Below are 23,442 nucleotides of genomic sequence, written 5' to 3' on the forward strand. Positions count from 1 at the left end.
TAAACACCTGGAACAAATTCTAGAAAAAAAACATTTGAAACTTTATTTAAGAAACAAAGTTACAGTTAAATATAAAATTTCACCTGGAATCTACGTGTATATATTCTTGTTCACCCATGTAATCTAAACACATATAATTCCCAATGCACTTCATATATGGAAGGTACATTAGCACAACATCAAAACAGAAATATTGAAAAACTGAACTGATCGTATCAACGTCAACAGTTAAAAACTAAAAAGCCACGTCGAAAAGATTTTGGACCAATTTTGCCCCTCTTTCTTAACTTTTGGGTGGTTGGTGGTGCTAAATGTTACATGGGATAAAATACAAAAATATTGAAATTGTATAGGGTATTAGTACCAAAAACACTCTTTGTTTTTTTTTTTTTTTGTTTGCTTTTTTATAAATTATTATGTGTATATTTATGTGTGACAATTATTTTATAAGATGTCTGTATTTATGAGACTGATTGCATAATGTGACACTGACTGTATTTTATGTGTGTAATTTATATTATTAGTTTGTAATATATATATATATATATGTGTGTGTGTGTGTGTGTGTATATATTTTTTAATATTATATGAGTTTGTAATTTGAAAAAAAAAAAAGAATAGGATTTTTTTAATTAGTTTGTAATATTTTAGAAAAAAAGAAGAAGAATAGAATTAGAACATTTTTGGCCTTTTATATGTGTATTTTTAGAATTATAATAGGAGTTTTGAGTATAAAAGTTCTAAGGAACATCACTTATTTTCATAGCTTTATTTTATTTTAAAAGAGTAATTATGTACTTACTAAATTTGTTAACTAAATTTTTAATGTTTTATGAGTTAGGATTATGTTATTAGTTTTTCCTCATGGATTGTAGGCATTAATAATTTATTAATTGCTTATATATATTGCCATATAATTGGATATTAAAATTTTGATTTAAAAAATTTGGTATTGAAGTGTTACGTAAAAAGTTTTTGGTTCAGCATTATTATTATTGTTATTACTACAATAATTTGGTGGGAAGAGGCTGCAGCATTATATAGATTATAATTGTACGTGAATATGAATATGGCTTTTTTTTTTTTTTTCCTTTTTTTTAAAAATAATTGTACGTGAAAATGCTGTGTTGTAACGACTTCTTTTTGTTTTTTTTTGTTTTTTTGTTTTTTTGTTTCTGGGTAATTCTATAATTTGACTCCCATGTGCATTATACGTTATCCTTCCATTTTATAAATTGTATTTTAGAGCAGAATAGGAAACGTTCTTTCTCTTCTTCTCCAAGCGACCTAAAAGAAAGAAAGTCAATTAGGGTTTCATTATTTTAGAGAGTTCAAATTAAGAAGACTCCATTTTGGTTGATATTGGTTTAGCGCACATATATATATATATATATATATATATATATTCATGAGCAGTACTTTTGACATCATTAGTAAGTGATAGTTCTGTTGTCTTGAGAGGTTGGATAAGTTTCTTACGGAGGCGAAGAAGACGAGAGGGTTTAGCAAAAAGCAGTAGCAAAGTTTGGACCAGACAGCACGAGAGGTTAGCACATCTGACACAAAAGTGATTAACTTCTCGTACGCCAAAGAGAGAGAGGCACGTATTTGGTCTTTTTTTTTTTTTTTTTTTTTTTGGGACATGAAAGCATTAATTTTCTTTCCGTTCCGGCCAGTAAGACGATTTCTTTCTTGACTTTCGTAATGGGTTCATACTGGCTTTCCTGCGACAAAGTCCCAGTTCGACCCAGCTGCGTATCCAAAAGAAATAAATGGGCTTTCAATGGAACATAGCTGTCTACGAAGATGTAGAAGAAGTAATGGTCGGAACCCAAAAAAAAAAAAAAAAAAAAATCTCAGTGAGAACGTAGAGGCTCTGATACCATAAAAGGAGATTACAATTTATATATAAAAGAAATAATACATAATCCAATAATCGGGACAGATAATGACTTAAAATATATATTGAAATTTTAGAAAGAGCTTGTGGCATGTGTTTTATTGCTTCGGATAAAAAGAATTTGTGCTTCGATTATTCTTAGTTTTTAATTTTGAAGTGAGAAAATTAGTTTATTTGGATAGCCCTGTTGATCATTGTTTTTGTTTGGGAAGTCTTTGTGTATTTGATTTCGGGCAATGTGATACGCATTAGAGAACAATTTTTTTTATATTTTTTATATTTTTATTTTATATAAATATATATTTGCAAATGGAACACCGTTTCACCTAAATTTCATCTTCCCCAGGTGCGCTTTCTTTCACCATCATACATTCATACTTCCCAGTTCCAGAGGAGGATGGCCAAGTCCTCACAAAACCCAGGTAACAAATTTGTCTTCTTTTTTTGTTTTTTGGGTAAAAAAAATTCGTCATATTTTGTTTCTTTGGCTGCTTCTTTGCAATATGTGGGTTTTCCGAAAAAATGTATTCATCTTAACTTGCAGATATTTTTTAGTTGAGTTTGACTGTGATAGCTCTGCACTTTCTATATGCTTGATTTTAGTTAATATGCAAATTATTATCTACTTGTAGAAGATATCCTAAATATATTTCCGCATAAGTGATTCATTTGTGTTGCATGGTAGTTTGCACTTATTAATTTCTTGTCAAATATGATCCACCGTGTTGACCAGAAAAATAGAAAACTAAAATGAAATAGTGGCACAAGAACAGATTGTTGATCAATTCGATGACATAAAAAAATAAAAAAAATACTAAGCTTGTTTGACCTTTTTTGACTTCCAAAATTTTTCAGAATTTGGTACACAAAGGATTGGTTTCATTATAGATGTTTCTTTAGTTCATTAACATAAAAAACCTTACACCACGCTGTATATATGTGTATATATATATATATATAGATATAGATAGCTTTTCTCCCTCTCAACAATATGTCTAAGAATTTGCATTTGTGTTTATTAGTGGGTCAGCCACAGAAAGTGGTAGTACAAAATAAGCATGGTGAAAAACTGGTGGGCTTATTGCATGAAACCGGATCTGTGGAGATTATAATCTTATGCCATGGTTTCCCATCAACAAAGGGTGGTTCTTCTGATCAAAGAATTTCTATGTTCTTTTTGTTTGTTCAAGCATAATTATGGTCTTCATGGAAGTTTTGCAACTTATAATTCTTTTTTTTTTTTAGCCACCATGATTCCAATGTACTATTGAACCTAGCAGTTGCTTTGGAAAATCAAGGAATTAGTGCCTTTCGTTTTGAATTTGCTGGAAATGGGTAAGTTGTTGGACTGCTAGCTAGTATAAATCGATCTAAATTTCTTGATTCTAATGTAATTTTTACTGAAATCTTCATATGTCCATGGTACTTTTCGTCAATCCCTATCATATTATTATTCTTTGGTTTAAAATTTGAATTTTTGCTTCTCTGGAGCAAACAGAGTAATTGGTGGAATTCTTGGGCATGGTAAAGGTGCATTTGAATTTCCCACCTAAAATATTTTGTTTAACCTGTGTTAGTCATTCATTTTATGGTCTTAGTATGCTTTCCCAAATTTGAAATGTCTATTGCAATTGTTTGGATGTGCTGTTGAGCAGGAGGCAATGTGGTGCTTTTGTATGCTTCTAAGTATAATGACATCCATACAGTTGTTAATGTTTCTGGATGTTATGATCTGAAGAGTGGCCTTGAAATGCATCTAGGACAAGACTTTATGCCAATAATCAAGGAGGAAGGATTTATCGACGTTAAGAAAAAGAACGGTAATATATAATTTTTGCTAGTTGTTTTTAACCTGTATGTGAGCACCTCAATTTTTGGCTGTGACTGGACACAGCTAACTTAACTTTCTTGAGATTAGTCATATGTATAGTTGCTTGTTTTTCTTGTGTTTTGAGTAGAGTATTCGCATTTCACATACTCGACCAACACTCTATTTATGTATGTAGGAAATATGGACTATCGTGTAACCTTGGAAAGTTTGACTGAACGCCTAACAACCGATATGCACGAGGCGTGTCTTCATATTGACAAGGATTGCAGGTTAGTAAAATTTGATTACATTTGTAAATCTTCTTATGTCATTTTCCCTTTCCCTTACAATTTTTGTATCACCAAAATCATCACATCACATGTTAAAGAAAAATAAAAAAAAAGGAACATAAAAATGCCAGTTTTATAAGATTTCTCTTCTTTGATGTTTCGTAATATATGGCTGTGCGATTAGAATTTGTTGTCTCATTGGAGGGATGAGGTAATGGTAAAACGTCAGAAGAGCAAACCACAAAAAAGATTAATAGAATAAAGTTTTTCTTTTCATTAAATTTATGGTATTAAGAAACTCATCAAGTCGATCTTTGTGGATCTAAAAGTTGGTTCATTGTTCCTACTACCAATTTTTGCTTTGTAATCATGTTCACCAATTGTTCGCATAATTGTAAATATCTCCATTGTAATCACAGGGTCTTGACAGTCCATGGAACGGCTGATGAAATTGTCCCGGTTGGAGATGCATATGAGTTTGCCAAGATCATACCAAATCACAAATTGCACATCATAAAAAAAGCTGGTCATGGATACACCAACAAGCATCGAGCTGAGTTTGCCTCTGTTGTTTTGGAGTTCATTAATTCAAGCCTGCAGCAGGACAAGGCTGCTTCAAGCTAGATAGTTTTGTCATCTCTTCGCTATTAAAGAGTATGCTTAGTAATGTGCGGCTTCTGTTGACAAGTTGGTTCCACAATGCCATGTTCAGTTCTGAAGGGCTAAATATATACTAGTGAATTCTCTGCTAAAATATGGCCATGAATGTTAAAGAACACCAGTATGTAAATCCAGTGTCTCATTGAACTATGAGATATTTTGTTTAGAGTTCTTGACTCGATTATTCACTTTCCAACATGTGGTGCACACCGAAGTTGAATAAAATTATAGGCCCCTTTTAGGCCTGATTTCTACAAGTGACTACCACTTTAGAAAGTGATTTTTCAAGAATCATATATTTGGTGATTCATTAGGTGATTTAACAAGAACAAAATCAATAGAATTAATTGTACAGTTTTTGCCAAACATTACGTGTGCATGCTAGCAGTTAATAGTAAACCTTGCTGGATAATGCCAATAAAATTTTTATCCCTCTAGCCCCTAGCTTAAAAAAAAAAAATGAACACTTTGAATCATAAAAGTATCTCAGTCATCGTATACACTCACAACAGTCCAAGGATCCGATGCATTCCAATGGAAATCAACAACCTTATCCCTGTAATGACAAGGAGCAACAAACTTGAGAAAACGAATAATATTCACCCCTATCATATAATTCAATCCGCTCAAGGATACAAAACTTCCAAAGAATAATAAAAGTTTAAGGGGCTCTTTACATTAAACAAAATACATTTGTAACTGTACATATTCAAAAACCTAGAAGACTAAACAGAAATAAAACACAAAACATCCTTCAAAATAGATAAATATAAAACTAGAAACATTATAGACCACTACCATCACAATCCCACTTCCTGAAGGAGTGAGAAGAATAGGTAAATTTTTTAACAAAAACTTGATGCATGATTAAGGTTCATCTAAACTTTCTACAAAAATTACAGTATAAAACATAAATTGAAAAAACACAATCTCAAACCTTTAGCATGCATGCTTTTTGGCTGTCATCTCCATATTGGATTGGCAGTAGAGAGGACCATTGCCTTCTTCTCAGGCATCTCCATCGGAGTTATCATCATTGCCACTATCATATACTTCAAGATATGCCTCTTCACCATCATCATCATCATCATTGACAAGATTAGAATCATTCTCTGTTGAGTGCAAATTTCCTTCCTCATCAATCATTTTCCTGCTTCTTGATTCCTCCTAGAAAGAAGAGCAGAAAATTAAGAATTATTAAAAAAAAAAAAAAATAAATAAATTAAAGCTTTTGTAAAGTAACATATAGACATACTAATTTACCAAAACAAAAATTGATAGACATACTAGTTCAGATTTTAGCAAGTCGATTCTCTCCTGTAAGTCTGATATATGATGCTGCAATGCCTGGTAAAGATAAGGATATATCTTTTAGATGGAAGTTCAAATAGAATACTATTTTAATTTCAGATGGAAATACACATAGCACTTTGATTCAACAATATTTGTTGTTACCTCACGCCTCTGTAGTTCAATTGATCGAGCCAAAGCCTGTCTTCTTGACAATAAATTCCTAGGTCTTATTTTAAGAGGGGATAGATAGTTTTTCCCTCTATACACAATAATTGCATAGCCTTTAGTAGTTTTATCCAAAGATACTAGCACTCCTCCACTCTCTGCTTCCAAAGAAATTGCTACATGCTTTACTTGCTGAAAGCTCTTTCCTTTCACGATTATCTTCACCAATTCTCGATATTTCCAGTGTAAGTGCATATTCTCTATGGTGCCATCATAAACCCCTCGCCTCCCTGAAACAGATGGAACCCAAATGTTTGAACATTCCCCATAAAACCACTAAATTCAAAATTGCAGTTGTTACAAATGTTTGAATATTCCCCTTAAAACCATTAAATTCAAAATTGCAGCTGTTACTCTTACCCAGAAGCAGGTAAGGTTTCATGCTCAGACCAATCTTGCGAAACAAAAATCTTTCCTCATCAGTTAAGGTTTCCAAGTCATCTGGGAGATCTGTTGGTTCCAGATTTTCCTGCACCTCTGCCAAAGCTATCTCAGCCTTTTTAAGCTTTCCTTTTGCCTAGGAATTAAAGATTACAAATGAATCAAAAAGTTAGAAATTCAAGGGGACAGGTTTTGCTGTTCCAGAATTTTATGCTGAATTAAAATGACAGTGTGTTTGTTACTTACAAGAGCTAATTTGTTCTGAAGGTGTTTAATTAAGGATGCATGCCTAGACAAAGTTGAATCTCTCAACATTTTTTCAACATCTAAACTGGTCAGTTGATTTCCCCAGCGAGCAGTTGCGGCCACGGTTTCAGCAAGAGTTCCAGCAACAAGTTGACCACTAGATGCTTTGGTTTTCAACTCAATAGAATCCGAGGCTGAGGCCAGCTTTCGAGCTTGTTCTTCTTCGTCTTGTTGCAGATCTCTCAGATTTCTCCTCTCTCGCAAAGCTTCTGTCACAGCAGGTGGTAGGAAGTCATTACCCCTATAGAAGACTATAAATTCCTTGTTTCTAGATAGTAGAGTTCCCCCTGTAAGTTGCTGTAAACATAAAACACGGCCAGTCAAAAGCAAGAAGTAGCACAAGATAATTTAAGCATCGAAAATCCAATTTGTCAACGGATAGATGGGCTTTATCGTACTGGTAGAGAACACAAAACTGTCCTAACCTGGAAAGGAAGAGTCAAATCTTCCATCTAAAATTATTTACATTAACACCTATTCTTTTGAATTTGATGAATTAAGCAAGAAGCAGCAGCCCATCATTATTTTCAGGGATGCGAAAGTTGTTTTCATTAAGATTTTCAGAAAGTTGAATCCTAGTGTCACATTGGAGAAATTTTTGTTGGACAGAAATGAATGTTCCATCATAAATGTCTCACCCTGAGTTCCTCTGCCATCCTCTCATTACATGTGTTCTCTACTCCACGTTTGATGGCTATCTTTGCTATAGCACTCTTCTCCCATAGCTTCACCATAGCGTTAGCTAGACCCTGCAGTTCTCTATTCCTCCCTATGACAATTTAGCATAGATAAAATAATCAGCAAACACATTTAGGGACTGAAATATCACAAAAATAAGTTCTCATACCTAGGGCAAAATGTGGAGGCACTGTTCTTGCAAGCCTGCGAAATTTCGTCATTCCCTTGTTACTTAGACAATGTCTTACCCCATGTGGAAGCAGTCTAAATGGAGTCTTATAGCCAGGTACCACCGGAGGAAGTAAGTCAGCGTCAACAGGCAATGGCTCCCGGCCTAACCAATCTTCAAACCGTGGGCCTAACTCATCTAACAAGCTGTTCAGATCACTCAAGTCCAATGGTTCTCCTTTAGATGGATCCTTTGGATGCTCATTGGAAACAGAAGATTCTGTGGTTTCACCCACACCATTCACGCCTATTTCATTCATGGAATTAGGCATAACATCTTCAGAGTCTGGCAAACCACTCTTGCTAGACTGATTATTTCCAGCATATGACTTCACACAAGGAAGGTTGTAGGCCATTCCCCTGTATAGAACTACTGAGCTACCTGATCTCCATATAACTAGACCTCCAGTTTTCGTCTGACAGATAACATAGGATAATCAATATACAATATACAAAAAGAGAGCAGATATATGTTAATTTAACCATAAAGCATCTAAATTCAAAATATTTCATATGGTGTGGGTCAATCAAGCTTAATCTAGAAGCATGCTTTTAGAAGCTCCACATCATGAACATGGTACTACAATTTACTTAAGGAAGCAATAGAATTAACTAACCTCTAAAAGATCATGGGTCCTTTTCATGTTAAGTGAAAGAGGCTCTTCAAACTTCAACTTCACCACTTCGTCCAACTTCCACTTCTCATGAATGGTTTCTACCAATTCCCCGGTAATACCTTTAACTCCCACTTTAATTCTCTCCAGCATTCTCAAAGAAACATTCCTCAGTCTTTGCAACTCGTGCTCCGGAACCATTTGCTCTGCCAAGTCCGTGTTGCTTTTCCTCCTGCAACTCCCTTTTTTTCCTTCCGCATAATCCAATTTCGCTCTTCTCTTTGAAGGTTCACCAGCTGAATGGCTAGAATCCAAATGGTAATGCACCACGTCAAGGACATCCTTGGCATCCTCAGAGGACATTTCACTCAAAGAAACGCCATTTCCGTCTACAGACATAGTTTTTTCCTCCGCTTTCCAATCCCCCTTAGAAACCGAGTCACTTTTTGCATCGAATTCTCTTTGAAACCCAGAATTACGATCAACTTGCTCAAAAGTTTGAGCTTTTTCAACACTATTGGCAACACGATTATCACAATGCTCTTCGAACCCATTAAAATTTCGGCTGTGGGTTTTGGTTCCATGAGACCAAGGAGCCGAAATCAATCTCCTTTGCATACCAAGCCCCACTGGGTGGTCACCCTTTGATGCTGCTTTACCATCAACTTTTATCTCAGCCTCTTCCTCTGCATCACTACCACCATCATCATCTATTCTTTCTTGTTCCTGCTGTTCTTGCCATGGAAATTTCTCTCTCGGAGAGCCAAGTTTCGTAGACCATTTATCCCGGATTTGCTCTAAAAAGCTTGGCTTGGGTTTTCTATTCTTCTTCTTAGTGATTTCAAAAGCTACCTTTTTGACGCGTTGGGGGTGTTGCTGGGTGTCAACTTGGGCCGACCGGTAAGAAGAGGAAACTCTGAATTTAAGAGCTCTACAAGGATTAGAGAAGTGGGGCTGGGAGTGGAGAAGAAGGAAATAGAGAGAGTGGGAAGAAGAAGAAGAAGAAGTAGAGGGATTAATCAGCGGAAACGAAGAGAGCGCCATTGAAACAATGGATAGCTACTTAATATCTATTTAGAATTGTTGCTGCTTAGGTTATTTTGTAAATTTCTTGCTTACTAAGGGTGGTTTTGGTCATTTGTTAATTTTCGGATGCTTTTCACCTCCAGGATTCTGCGTCTCTTTGAATCGGATTCCTCATTCTATTCCGTCTTCTTTTTCTTCTTCACTCTGCTTCATTATTTTATTCCATTACACAGATTTTGCAAATTTGTTCTACTTTAATTCGAAATTTTGGGGAAAAAATTTGGGTTTTCAGCCAATATTTACAGGAGGCATTCGGCTTGCTCTGCTTTTGGATTTGTCGGAATATTTTGGAATTTGCTGCTTGAGTTTTGCCCAATTGTATCGTTTGGTTGCCAGGTGTTTATAGACATCGCTTGGCTTGGGGTTGCAAGGAAGAATAACAGTTTTCTGTAAGTGGGTTCTGTAAATATATATGTTGTTAATTTTTTTTTTTTAATGTTAGTACAAGCACCAGGTAGGATTTACTAACTCCATAATTTCTGGGAAAATAAAGTTGTTTCTTGTATTTACTATTTTTAAATTCGGGCAGCTTTTACCAACTGCAATCCATTCATCATATCATATGGAATATGGAATATGCAGCTACTAGAGGAGGACTTTGGGAAGAATGTGCAAATGTTGGTATAATCTGTAAGTACGTGATGCATTAAAATAGACGGTTAATTTAAAGTTATATTACATTTGTACAAAAAGGAACAGATTTAGTTTCATATATGCATTGTGATTGTCCGTAATATGTTGGTACTTGCATATTTTGAAAATTTTTTGCTCCATATGTCCAATCAATTATTTTAGTCTAAATTTTGCTCTTTTTTTTTTTTTTTTGGGATAAAAATCTAAATTTTGCTCTTATTAGAGAGTGGTAGGTAGAATATTATGTCATCTGCTAAGTGTGTTTCTAATGTCACTAAGTTTCCTAGCAATGTAGCCGCAATGCCTCAAATTTGAGCAATTTTCATCACTATCAGGATAGGGCCAACTTTCACCCAACACCCCCCCCCCCCCCCCCCCCCAAAAAAAAAGGGCCTGTATATGGCCAATAGTTGCTATATTATACGAGATAGATTCTTTTGACACTAAAACTGATTCACCTTGATTAAGATCTATGCATTGACGATGGGTATGGCTCGAGGATTTCTGATAACATAGTTCTATATGATATGAATATGCTTCTATAGTGTGAAGAGTTTAAAATGGTATTTCATATGCTAATCTAAATGCAACTCTGTTTTCATGGTAGTGCTAACGCTAACAGATGGATTTAGGAAATTTTATTGTACAAGTATTGTTCACCTCTGTTTGGTACAGAACAAACTGCCTCAATTTACTTAAGAATCTTCTAATTTTAAAAGCAAAGGGAAGGGATTTAGGGCTGCAAGAGTAAAGAAGTTGAAAAGTGTTTGGATTAGTCTATCATTTGACAATGAATGACAATACGTAAAAAGTGCACAAAGGAGAAAGAGAGGCGGGAGAGTGATTAAATAGAGACTGGATTGGGGGTTGGATTTTGTTTTGCTAGATAAATTTGTTGTCAATCACTATATAAGTAGTTCCAATTGATTCTGCTTGTTTACTTTGTGGATGGTGATAGTATATTTCAATTACAGAAGGGGGGAAAAAAGAAAAAAAGGGTGTTTCTGTGCCTTTTTGATTGATATTATGTCCCACTATCCCTTCTTACCTCCATTTGGTTTGTATAGTTGATCATTTGAGTGTAATGGCTTAAATGTTCATAAGTGGGAATCCAATTTATTTGCATTGTTTTAGTTGGAACAAGAGGAACGGTTGAGCAACAGGGCATAAAATAAAATTCTTTATCAGAGTTGCAGGATTTTGTAGGCTGAGCTACAGCATATACGGTTCTTTTGTTGTGACTTTGCAAGTTATTGCTTAGCCTTGTTAATGTTGTACCGTGTACATCTCTCATGACATCTGAAAGTAGCCTACCCCATCTGACTAACTGAGAACTAGAGTTTATTAGTTAGATTAACCAAGTTTGATTGTACTGTATTTGCTTAGGTCTATAATCAATGACTTTTTGCACTCATTCTCCTTTTCTGGCCGATTAGTGTAGTTTTTAATATTTCACCTTCCTTCCATAGATAACAAGCCGGAAGGTTGGCCACACAAGTGCACTGCAACCAAACATCAGTGAGTCACAGGGTTGCAAGTTGGACTTCAGAGCCATGGAATAAGGTGAGTGGGTAAAGAAAGCTACCTCTATAAATGAAGTTTAATTCCAACTGTTTATATATATTCTTTGTTTTTATGCTTACACACATCTGGTAGTAATTACTTACTCCATAGTTTCTTGAAAGCTAAGCTCTTTCTTTGTATTTACTTTTTTAAAAATTGTACAGCTTTTACCAACTCCAACTCATTTCATTATAGTCATGGAAAATGCAGCAAGCTAGAGGAGGACTGACTTTGGGAGGAGTATGCAATTTTGGTATGTTCAGTAAGTACGAAGTACATTAAAATGGATGGTTAAATTATAAAGATATACTAAATTTTTTATCCATGAATTTTTTTGTCCAGGATTTTCGGTGGACAACATCTTGTCCCCAAACAATCTCAAATAAAAATGTTCTGGATAATAGAATTACTCTATATTACACTAGCACCAAAAAAAAAAAAAAAAAAAAAAACATATTTAGTCTCATACATTACTCCTACACTTGCAATGCTCATATGGTGTTCATGTTGCCCAACCTTTTGCCTTCATATGGTGTTCATGTTGCACAACCTTTTGCCTTTTTCTTTCTGTTTATTCTAAGATTCGTGAAATTTTATGGCACGCAATGCAACTGCATTTATACTACTTAACTTGAGGTGGAAGAGTATGAGAGCACTTATCTTTTTGCAGCTACACTTGCATGGTGTGACTCTCACTCTGCACATTTGATGGAGCCATTTGTTATTACAATATTGATTGTCACTATGATAAATTGATAATTGGAAGTGACATGCATGGGATGACATTGCGTACCCGTTACATTACGTGTAAGTACTTTCTTCACTTTTCTATTTTGATTTCAGCATCTAATTGCTGAGATACAGTTACATTACATGTAAGTACTTTCTTCACTTTTCTAGTTTGATTTCAGCATCTACTTGCTGAGATACGGTCGTATGCTCCACTGTATCTTTCTCCTTCTCTTTCTTCTTTCCCCAAAGGATTGCATATAATCCAATAACTATCAACAGAGCGCCTATTATACTGTAAAAAACCAGTAAACGTTAATCAGAAATATATTGAGGCTACATAAGATATTAAAAATAAAATAAAATTAAGAGTAAATTTCATCCACGTCCGTCAGATTCAATGAATACTTAGACCTTGAAGTTTGGAATATTATCATGACTTAACTCCATAAAGTTTGGATAATTATGGCTTAACACCTTTAAAATTGATTATTGACTAAGTTGGACTTTTGAAAAGTCTATTTTAACTTTCTATATCAAAATAAACATAGAAGTATATTTTTATAATTTTTTATTTAAAAAATAAATATAATTTATTTGTCTTGTATATTTATGTTGTTGAACAGTGTAAATGCAATCTCTAGAAAATGAGATTTTTTTTTTTTAATTATACATTATTTTAAAGTAACTGACATGATATAAGTAAATATTTATTTTTGATATAGAAGGATAAAACAACATTTTATAAGTCAGTATGATTTTCCAATCTTGTGCCAGGTGATGAATTTTGAAACTTCAAAGGTCTAAGTGAATTTCCATCAAACATCGAATAGGTAGATGAAATGTCTCCTAAAATTTATAATATAGCCCATAAAAACTGAAGAAAAACTTGAATTATTTTAATTACCAAGAAATCCAAATATATAAAATACTTGTACATGATATATCTATATACCTTCCCAAGTGTAACGCTTCTCTCAGAATGAGTACTCCCATTATAGCTACCATTACCGTGTTTAAGGGTCTGAATGCTATCGTGAAAACTGGACCTTTTCTTCGTAATACTAAAGTTTGAACGTAAGCAATAATACCAAATACCACAATTCCCTGCAAATACGTTTTAGAAAAATAAATAAATAAATTCAACTTTATTGTGTATGAATTAATTTCCACAAAAATTTAGAGAGGACAAAAAAAAAGAAAAAAAAAAAAAGAGTTTCCTGATGAATTAAATTCTTACACTATAAAGAGGAGCAAGGAGTGTGATGTTCCATGACAACCTCCAAGAGGCTGCTTTGTGATCCAGAATTGCAGTCATGATTGTTGAGAGTAAAGTTCCTGATAAGCATGTTAATGCTGTAAGAGTCATTGGTGCTGGATACATTTTTATCGTTTTCGTCTGCATCCAAATTTTGCACACACACGTGAATTCTGGTTAGTAAATATGTATAAAATTTTGCTACGAGGCCAAATTACATATGGATCATAGTAATATACTCTAAAATAATTCGGCGCTGATGCTTATCATATTAGGACAGGTTTCTTATTTAGAATATTGGTATATTTATGAACACAATTAATTGATATGTCAAAGTCATTTCTATTCAATTGTGATAGAAAAAAGGCATAACAAAATAGTTTATGGGTGATACTTCTGGAAATAAACTTAAACATCACCAACCAGTTCGCATGCTTTTTTTTTTTTTTTTTAAATTTTTTTATTTATGTTTCTCTTTATTAGCTAGTGAATATTAGAAAAGCAGGAGAAAGAAAAATGAGTTAAATATGTAAATCACCTGAAGAATGAAGAATAATGATAAGGAAATATATGAAACGATAAGCATTAGAGAACCCTTTATCCAATCCTTGTCAATGGATCCAATAGATGAAGAAGTTTGATGGCTGTCTTTGGTACGAGATGATATTACAGCAATACCCTTATAGAGTGTTATAGTTGTTGCACCAGCTAAGGCAATAGCAGTTCCCCCAACCTTAGCTTGCCCACCCAATTTCGAAATCTCAAGTTTTTCCATCCTGAATAATATTATCCATTATTAATTAATCAAGTCAAATATTAATGAGTCTTTAGAAATATGATTACCCATTATTAATTAATCAATTAAAATATTAATGAGTCTTTAGAAATATAATGTTAATTGGATTTATTACATTGGAATAAAAGAAAATTTCCAAAATTAATAAGTACTTTGCTATTGTAATGTTTATATGAATAAACTATATTACATGTTCTTTTTTATTAATTTTAGTTTAAAAATATTAAATTAAAATATATTTTATTTTTTTCATCATTTACAATAATTTTTTTTCATCCTGACTTTTCAGATACAGATTTAAATAGTTTACCAACTAAATCAATATTGATTGACGTTTAAAATATATTTTATGTTTTTTATATTTATATATGTATGCCATCAATTTAGTCAAATTTTAACATAATAAATCAAACATAATAACACAATCTATTTAAAATATTGTGTTATTTATAGTTTGTAGATAATATATATTTTTGATAAGGACATTTTAATAGATTTTCTATCGGGATTTCATCCGTCTTTGAATTTTTTTAAAAACTAAATTTAAAATTGTATTTGGAATTTTGTATGAATATAGTGAATATTAAAATCCCAGGTAGAAAAATTGAGTCCTGTCAATTTCCAACTCTTGAAGAGATCTAACTATTGATAATAAAGGAGATCATGATAGAAAACTCATATGGTTATTTTGATAAGAGAACTATATATAAGGGTATAAATTAGCCACGTCAAGTTGAGTATTAGCATTTTCAAACTCAACTATTTTGATTTTATGTGTGTTCATGCTCCATTCAAGTTTATAAAATTTTGAAATAATTCGTTCATACCAGCTCGTTCATGAAAAGCTTAGGCTTAATTCAGCTCGGTTGATTATAATATAAAAACTTAAAAACTTATATATTTAATTTCTTAAAATAAAAATTTTAACAGTAATTATTAATAAATTTCATTTATTCTATTAATTTTATTATAAAATTAATTTATTTTAAAAATATAAAAAATATTATTTATGTATTATAAATAATTTATGTGCTTAAATTTATAATATAATGTTTATATAGATACATATAAATAATAAATTTGAGTTATTTACAAACTTGGTTTATTGTTCAAGATTGGCTTATAAGCATCATTTCTTATTCAAGCTCGATTTGTTTTTATTACGAGTTGAGTTTGAGTGAGCTAATTTGAGCCAAGATCGAGCTGATCATGAGCGACTTGAATCTATATATAGCCCCAGCTATATACATATATATATATATATATACATACATACATATACAACTAGACTTATACAAATTAAAAAATAATAAAAAGTTTTATATCAAATTGATTTAATAGTTATAGTACTGGTGCTAACTTTATTGTTCAAAGTTAGCCTTGAACCATCATTTCAAACTTTATTGTTCAAAGTCTTGAACCATCATTTCAAGACATAAATTTTAAAATGTCTTAATAATTATTTAGCTTCATATAGGATTTATTTTACTTAAATAAAATTTTAGTATTTCATCTAATTATATTAGGCCACTAATATATATATATACATATATACATGTTAGCTTTTGAAGTAATTAAGCTTTTTAAAGAAGAGGTTGATCTGATATAAGCTTTATTATATTCACCAAATTATATCAGGCCACTAATATATATATATATATATATATATTTAAATATCTACTCTTGAAGTGGTTAGGCTTCTTAGAGGAGAGGTTGATCTCATATATGCTTTATTATATATAGATTTATAACAACACTAGTGCTATCCATGCCTATAATGTGACATATTATTAATGATATATTTATGATAGCATAAATATAGATAAACGAATAAAAAAACTATTAAAACTAGAAGAGAGGGATTTTATCTAGGTTTCAACCTAGTAGTTGGAAGTGTATTTTCAATAATTTTACCACAAATAAATCAAGCTTATTAATACATTACTATAATTTCTGTTTTAAAGAGGAGGAGGGTGTGTCTCAAACCCGTAATCTCATAGTTTGGGTGTGAGGTGTTTTACAAATTAGATTAACTTCACTTGATACATTAATGTACTTTATTTAGTGAGTAATTTGATCACTCTACTATTATTCATATAACAATATATTTTTCTAATTTTCCGACAGAAAAAAACAATGGAAAATAACTCCTAAATTAGAGTGTAGAGGGTCAAGATAAATCATTCAAAAAATAAATAAATAAAAGAAGAGAGAAAGATCTTCGTATGCTGTGGTACATGATTTGTCTCCGAGTGGTCACCTAGGAAGCATCAAATATCATGGCTAACACGATTCTCTTGCATGTTAGGTCTCCATGTTCAAGAAACACAACACCTTGATTATATATATATATATATATATATATATTTAAATTAACTTGAAAGAGGTAGAAAACCTTTAAAAATTTGATATCTTTCAAATTTTATCGGAAATAATCTAATGATAATAATTATTACAAAATAATTCTTCAAACAAAAATTTTAAAGTCATCCGATTTTATCTAAAAATAAAAAAGTAAAAAAAAAAAAATTCGAAGCAAAAGGTACGTCAAGCTTCAACTTTATAGTACTTCTTAATTTAGACAGTGATAGCTAACAAAAGCTTAAAAAAAAAAAAAAAAAAAAACAATGATGAAGACAAAAAAACATTTTCTATTTTAAAATTAGTTACTACACACGCACACGCACAAGCATGCACACTTACACACCCGCGCGCACAAATTCACACACAAGATAAGCACACAAAACATATACACACACAAAGAAGATAAGCACACAAAACATATATACCTGAATAAGACTGCAAAGATGAAGGTAATGGATGGCTGTGTATTGGCCAGAGCAGATGCAAAAATTGGTGAGGTGTATTCTAGCCCCTTGTAGAACAAAGTCCTTCCTAAAATTGCTCTGAAATACAAAAGTGGAATTTTCAACAATATATATATTTTGGTGAATAGGAAAATCGAACAATAATAAATCTACCTATAATCATTTACTTATTATAAGTGTAAGACAAATGGCTTACCCTAGCAGACCCAAGAAGAAGATGTTTCTAAAGATAGGTATGCTGATTTTGCTTTGATTATTCCTGCAAATTTGGGAACATTTGATGGTTGAACTAGATTATATATGCTGTCTTCATATGGTTATAAGTGTATAATTTTATGGATTTAATATCCATGCTCAACAAAAATATGTACAATTAAGTAGGAATTTATGCCACTTAACTTATATATTTAGTAATTAGTAAAGAAAATATACTCAATGAATTTTTTTATTTAAAAAAAAAAACCAATTATTAAGTTTAAATCATGATCATAATTAATTAAGTTTCTAATCAAAGTTAATTTATTCTACTCAGTAATAATATTAATTTAGGGTATTATATGGGAAGAAAAATGATACAGTAGAATCCTTGGAGAAAATAGGGCAACCAAATCGATGGAACAATGTAAACAAGAAGAAGAGAGAAACTTCTTTAAAATCAACGTATTAATTTTAAATCATGTTCATAATTAGTTAATTTCCTATTCTATATTAATTTATTCTGCTCAATAATAATATTATTTTAGCATATTACACAATGTAAAAAAAATAAAAATGATATGGTAGAAATCCTTGGAGAAAATTGAGCAACCAAATCAAATGTACAAGTCAGACAAGTTGAAAAGTTTTAAGAACTCTTGAATAAAAATTTCAAAAGATTGTTAAGAACAAGAAAATGAGAAAATTATTAGTTTAAACATTAAGTATTAAAGACTAAATAAATACCTTTCAAAAAGAATGGCAAGGAAAGCAGTAGTGAGAGTTCCAAAAGCATGTCCATAGGCAACAAGCACATAGACACTCATGCCTTTGTTAAGATAGACCTTGGAGATAATGTTGAAACCCGCAAAGCAAACGGCAGAGAATATGCAGAGTAAATATGGTATACACTCTTCTCTCCTACTTCTTCCTCTCAATACTCCCCCTGCTTCCTCTTCTTCCATATTTGTTTTTGTATGCATTTACTGTCTTCCTTTAAGCTGGAAATTGAATTTCCTTTTTATGTCAGTTGCACAAAATTTTGGACTTCAAAATAATACATGTTTTTCTTTTTTTTTTTTAAACTATTTTTTTTACCATGGTTTTTTCACCTAATTGGACACTTTTATTTACTCTTAAACTAATTCCACTAGCACTCAACAATAGATAAAGTGGTTTTCTGACTTGGATTACTTTCGTTATGTTATTGGCATCAGGCTCCTTTTCTGTACTTGATGATATGGCATGCACATGGGACTTGAAGTATCAGGCCACTATCTGTGGCAATCAAAATTGGTTTCATGGAGGAAATTAATTAATACTTCCTCATCAGCGATACAAAATCAGGAATATCAACGGGATGGATGGGATCGGTTTTTAAAATTCCGTTCCATCCCTATTTTTTCTGTTTCTTTATAGGCGGGATGGAGACGGAGATTCCCCAATCGGGAAAGGGGAGGGGCGGTTTCCTCCCTTTTTTTTATTTTTTATTTTTTATCATTTATATAATTTTTTTTAAAAAATTTAAATAATTTTTTTTTATAAATAGAATGTAAATAAAGTGACTAAAGTGCAACAAAAATATAAAAAAATATATTGATGTCGGTGACCAAAGTTGAGGGTTTAGTGTTGGAGCTTGTAAGAAAAGAAGAAAATAATGTTTTATATAAATAAAACTAGAACCAAATTAAATATATAAATAAATATATATATATATATATATATATATATATATATATATATATATATATATATATATATATATATATATACATATATATATCAGGCCGAGTTCGGGATGGAGTGTTTATTCCCCGTTTCCGGCCTGTCCCTGCTTCGGGTTTTAAACCTTTGTCCCAAATTCACCCTACAATCCCGATTTTTCGAGAAAAAACCACCCCGATACGGACGGTGCACCTCGGGGATCGGGTTGTGTGGGACAAATTATCATTCCTATACAAAATTAATAAAATAAATATAAATTAGTAACACAGAATTTAAGCATATGTATTTTAAAAGCCATACTTTTGTTATATCCTCAATTAAGCTTAGTTTATAATATTATTGTCGATAAAACATATTTAATTTGATATTTTATCATGATTAAAATTTAGTAATTTTCAGGAGGTATACATAATTTGGAATTTATCGAGAGATATCAATAATTAATTTCAGTGTTTTGTGTTAAAAAAAGAAGAAGCAAAAAATATAACCTATGATCTAAGTATTATAGTACATTTTGGGATTTTTTCACCTCTCTTCTATTTTTCTTTCTCTAGTGTATTTACACTACTCAATGATATTAATTTAATTGGTATATGCTTCACACCCACAGCAGATATGCCACCTTCAAAAGCCCATATGCCAGTGGAATGAGAATATTTTTGAACTTGATAGATGTTAAAAAATGATATTGACAAGTTATAATAATATTATTAAATTGTGGTGAAGTCCATTTTTTATCGACCAAAAGTAAAATCATAAATTTAAAATAATATATGATTATATACGGTTTACATATTTTATTGTTCTAAAATTCAAATCAAAAAATGGTGATGTCAAGTTGGGTGTTAAATTTGGCATTGCCAAGATCTAGCAGCTGCATTAGAGATACACAATGGGAAAATAATGCTAAAATTTAGCAGTGACATGTCATTGAAAATGCTGCGATAACCCAAATTAATATATTTAAAATTTTCATTGCCAAAATTTAGCATCTTCATTAAAGAAAATAATGCTAAAATTTACCTCCCCAGGTAAGACGCTGCCATAACCCAAATTAATATACTTATTGACCTCCCCAGGTGTAGGGCTTCTCCTAAACTGGATAATTACGTTATAGCTACAAGCTACCAGAATTCTGGATAATTAAAAGCTGTCACAAAACACTGGAACTTTCATTTGTATTGCTAAAGTTTGAATATATATTGTAAGCCCAAGTATCGTAAGTCTCTACAACTACAAAAATAAATTAAAAGTTACAGAAATGGAATAAATGCATCATATATAAATGTATAGATATTAGTGGTATATATTCAGATTCTCACACTATAAACGACAGCAAGAAATGTTATATTTCATGACGATCTCCAGGATGATGCTTTGTGATCCAAAATTGCTGTCGATTTTTTTTTTTTTTTTTTTTTTTTTTTTTTGGGGCTAAGCCTGACTAATATTTAAAAGGAAAAAATTACAATAAATGTCTATAACCACTTTTTAAGAGCATAAGAAGGAGAGATTTAGGTAAAAAGGACAAGACTGAATCAATTGAATTAAAATTTTTTGTCGCCTATGTATATTGAATTACAATGTTCCCGTGTTATCAGCCAAAGAGCGCAAGAAATGAGCAATTCAATTACAATTTTTTGGCACCTCCTGTACATTATAACAACATAATTTGAAAGCTTTTTGTAGATGTCATGACTCATGTAGTGCTAAAATGCATTCCCAATACGGAGGATTTTTAATTGATTAGATTGCATTAATCACACCTTGACAATCACCTTCAAAAACCACCTTTCTCCAACTTCTAGAAGTTGTAAGATTAATAGCCATTCTAAAGCAGAACATCCAGGAAGCTCAACATTTAAGGTTGAAATTTTCTAGAGCATTTCCCCAATGGTCTCTGGCCCCCACTCCAATAGCAAAACGTCTCTTTCAACAGACGCATTAAAGTTTACTTTTATGAAATCCTGTTGGGGTGGAGACCAATTCGCATTAGCGAAGTTAGTGATAAGCACTACATGAGATGCTTAGCATGTTAATGGTGTAAGTTATGTGTGCTGGACACAGTCTTATTGCTCTTGTCTGCATCAATCAACTATATATGAGTCACAGTTAATAATTTAAAAATGACTATATGTAGTGGAGGACCCTATATAGATTTTTAACAATTTTTTTTTTTGGCCAAAAATTTAAACCCTTCACTAATTCAATCTAATGGTGCACTTTTGACTTAAAAACTTTTGAATCACTTGTATACGTATCCAAACAGTTTTACATCATTTTAAGTAAATAATTTAATGTTGTCAAAATAATATCTATTTTTTCCCAATTAAACTTCAACCATCTTTCTCTTTCCTCAAGCCCAACCAACAAAATAAAAGGAAGGGTAGTTCACTTTTCTTTAGCTATGTCATTTTCCTTTGAGCAGATCTCATTTTTTTAATGAAAAAAAAAATCAATGTAATTTAAACAATATTTTCTAATAATAATAAAAATTAAACAAAATATAATCATGGGATTCGATACTTTCAACAAGCTAACGATCTTTTGCTTTAAACAGATTAAAATGGCTATAACAATAGCAAAGATATCAGTTTTATTTATTTATTTATTTATTTATTTTTCATTATTCATATGGGCATCAAAGTTAACATTTTTCAAGCGGAATAGATATGGAGAGATTATTCGATGGGATAGTTCTACCATGTTATCTGTAGATTTGTAGGCCCCTCTAATTAACTGGGGGCAAGTGGTTGGCTTATTAAACCAATTCCATGTTGTTCATCTTATTTATTTGTCTATAACAGTATGGTATGGTTAACAAATATTAACACTTATTCACCCAAAAAAAAAAAAAAAAAAAAAAAGAAGTTAATATTAATGCTGCTAATAGCTAACAGGATAATAACCACTTTCCAAATACAATCGGCCAAGTATGGGGCATAATAATTCACAAATAAATAAATAAAGAAAGAAAGAAAGAAAGGGTATGGGGCATAAGACTTTTCTATATTTAAAAAGAAAGCAAATTAGATTTACAGCAACATAAAGATAGAAATAGAATCGCCAAAGGCATTAATTTTTAAGGAACAGGCAGCCACTTCACAACAAGTCGTTTTCGGGTATCCTAAATAGCATAGGCACCATTTTGCAAACTTGGGATCATAGTGAGCGACGGGGACTGAAAGTTACAGCCATTTGTCCCGGAGATTATTTTTCATCGTTGGAAAACAACATGTTTGACCCAACTAAGACTTATACATGCCATTATTGGGGATAAAGGATTGTAGTTTTTTTTTTTTTTTTTTTTTTGGGGGTAACAAGGTATTTAATGGTTGGAAGGTTGGATTAATCGAGATGGGTTTGTGGATTCTCTCATGCTTATATATCCTAGAAGGAATAACATTGATTTTTAAAGATAGTGTCGTTGTTTTGGTGTTCTTGTTCATGGAAATAGACTTTGCCCCACCCACGAAATCTTCAAATGTGGACCGTCTTCATTTAGATTTGTAATGTTGGCTTTACAAAGTGGTAATTGTCTTGTTAGCGTTAATGGTGTTAACGTTTGTTGGCATTACTATTAGTAGTCAAATAAAGAAGATTGACGGGATGGAATTTTCTTCATGAACCAACAACTTGTCATCAATTAATGGGAGGGGCCTACCATATTTGCAAATAATATGTAGCACTGTCCTACTAAATAATATTTCATACAAATGTTGAATTTAAAGATTGAGTACCTAAAGTTTATATCTTAAGTTTAAGATTCTATTTGATAGTATAGAATCCAAATTTCAAAGTCTATAACAATAAAGATCAATGAAGGAATTGAAGGAGAATTTTAATGCAGTATTTTTTTTCCCAAAAAAAAAAAAAAATTTAGCATGGTATGAGCCATTTAATTATAATTGTTGTTTAGCATTTTATCTGTTCCTTGTAAAAAAAAAAAAAAAAAATTGTAATCCTTTTTCTGTAAAAAAGAAAGTGTAATCCTTTTAAAGCTAGTTTTTAATTTGGATGCATATAAAATTAAGAATCAGATATAATTACAGGTTAAAAAGGGAAAAATTTGTTGGGAAAAATTGTTATTGGGAGTTAAATTAGGAGAGATAAATATTGATTTGCTAGCATTAAATTATTTAAATATTAGATAGATAAGAAGGGTTTTTTGATATGCATATAAAAGATTTAAAGGTTATTTAAAAGTCAAATATATACTATTATATTAGATTAATGAAAATTTT

The 23,442-nt window shown here is 31.6% G+C and overlaps 1 protein-coding gene, 1 long non-coding RNA gene and 1 pseudogene across 4 annotated transcripts; 2 read left to right on the top strand and 1 right to left on the bottom strand.

The window, feature by feature from the left end:
- The first annotated feature begins 2,247 nt into the window (after positions 1 to 2,247).
- LOC107416714 (uncharacterized) lies at positions 2,248 to 4,624 on the top strand (annotated as a pseudogene).
- On the bottom strand, positions 4,572 to 9,429 carry LOC107422588 (CRM-domain containing factor CFM3, chloroplastic/mitochondrial). 3 transcript variants are annotated; one of them, XR_009638623.1, is made up of 10 exons: positions 8,389 to 9,429; positions 7,713 to 8,187; positions 7,504 to 7,634; positions 6,806 to 7,162; positions 6,539 to 6,695; positions 6,116 to 6,408; positions 5,948 to 6,007; positions 5,598 to 5,827; positions 5,168 to 5,216; positions 4,572 to 4,714 (listed from the first exon to the last, which is right to left on the bottom strand). XR_009638623.1 is itself a non-coding variant. In XM_025075810.3 (8 exons), the coding sequence occupies exons 1-8, from the start codon at positions 9,427 to 9,429 to the stop codon at positions 5,669 to 5,671; spliced, it is 2,673 nt and encodes an 890-aa protein (XP_024931578.3). In that variant the 3' UTR covers positions 5,312 to 5,668. The 3 variants fall into 3 exon arrangements, 1 of the variants encoding a protein (XP_024931578.3); XR_009638622.1 differs by lacking the exon at positions 4,572 to 4,714 and having other exon boundaries at positions 4,979 to 5,216; XM_025075810.3 differs by lacking the exons at positions 4,572 to 4,714; positions 5,168 to 5,216 and having other exon boundaries at positions 5,312 to 5,827.
- Positions 9,430 to 9,727: 298 nt separating this feature from the next.
- On the top strand, positions 9,728 to 12,604 carry LOC107422589 (uncharacterized). The gene is made up of 5 exons (XR_009638624.1): positions 9,728 to 9,860; positions 10,001 to 10,101; positions 11,574 to 11,667; positions 11,832 to 11,920; positions 12,338 to 12,604. It is a non-coding gene; the product is annotated as an uncharacterized LOC107422589 (long non-coding RNA).
- The last annotated feature ends 10,838 nt before the right edge of the window (positions 12,605 to 23,442 follow it).

Source organism: Ziziphus jujuba, chromosome 4 (genome assembly GCF_031755915.1).
Source record: "Ziziphus jujuba cultivar Dongzao chromosome 4, ASM3175591v1".
Lineage (NCBI taxonomy): Eukaryota > Viridiplantae > Streptophyta > Magnoliopsida > Rosales > Rhamnaceae > Ziziphus > Ziziphus jujuba.

What these genes read in the sequence shown, in the direction of transcription:
- LOC107422588 (XM_025075810.3), bottom strand. Translation starts at nt 9,429, where the DNA reads ATGGCGCTCTCTTCGTTTCCGCTGATTAATCCCTCTACTTCTTCTTCT. An exon ending in GGACCCATGATCTTTTAGAG is followed by an intron (nt 8,188 to 8,388) that starts GTTAGTTAATTC and finishes GTTATCTGTCAG; the next exon opens with ACGAAAACTGGAGGTCTAGT. An exon ending in ACTTGCTAAAATCTGAACTA is followed by an intron (nt 5,828 to 5,947) that starts GTATGTCTATCA and finishes TCTTCTTTCTAG; the next exon opens with GAGGAATCAAGAAGCAGGAA.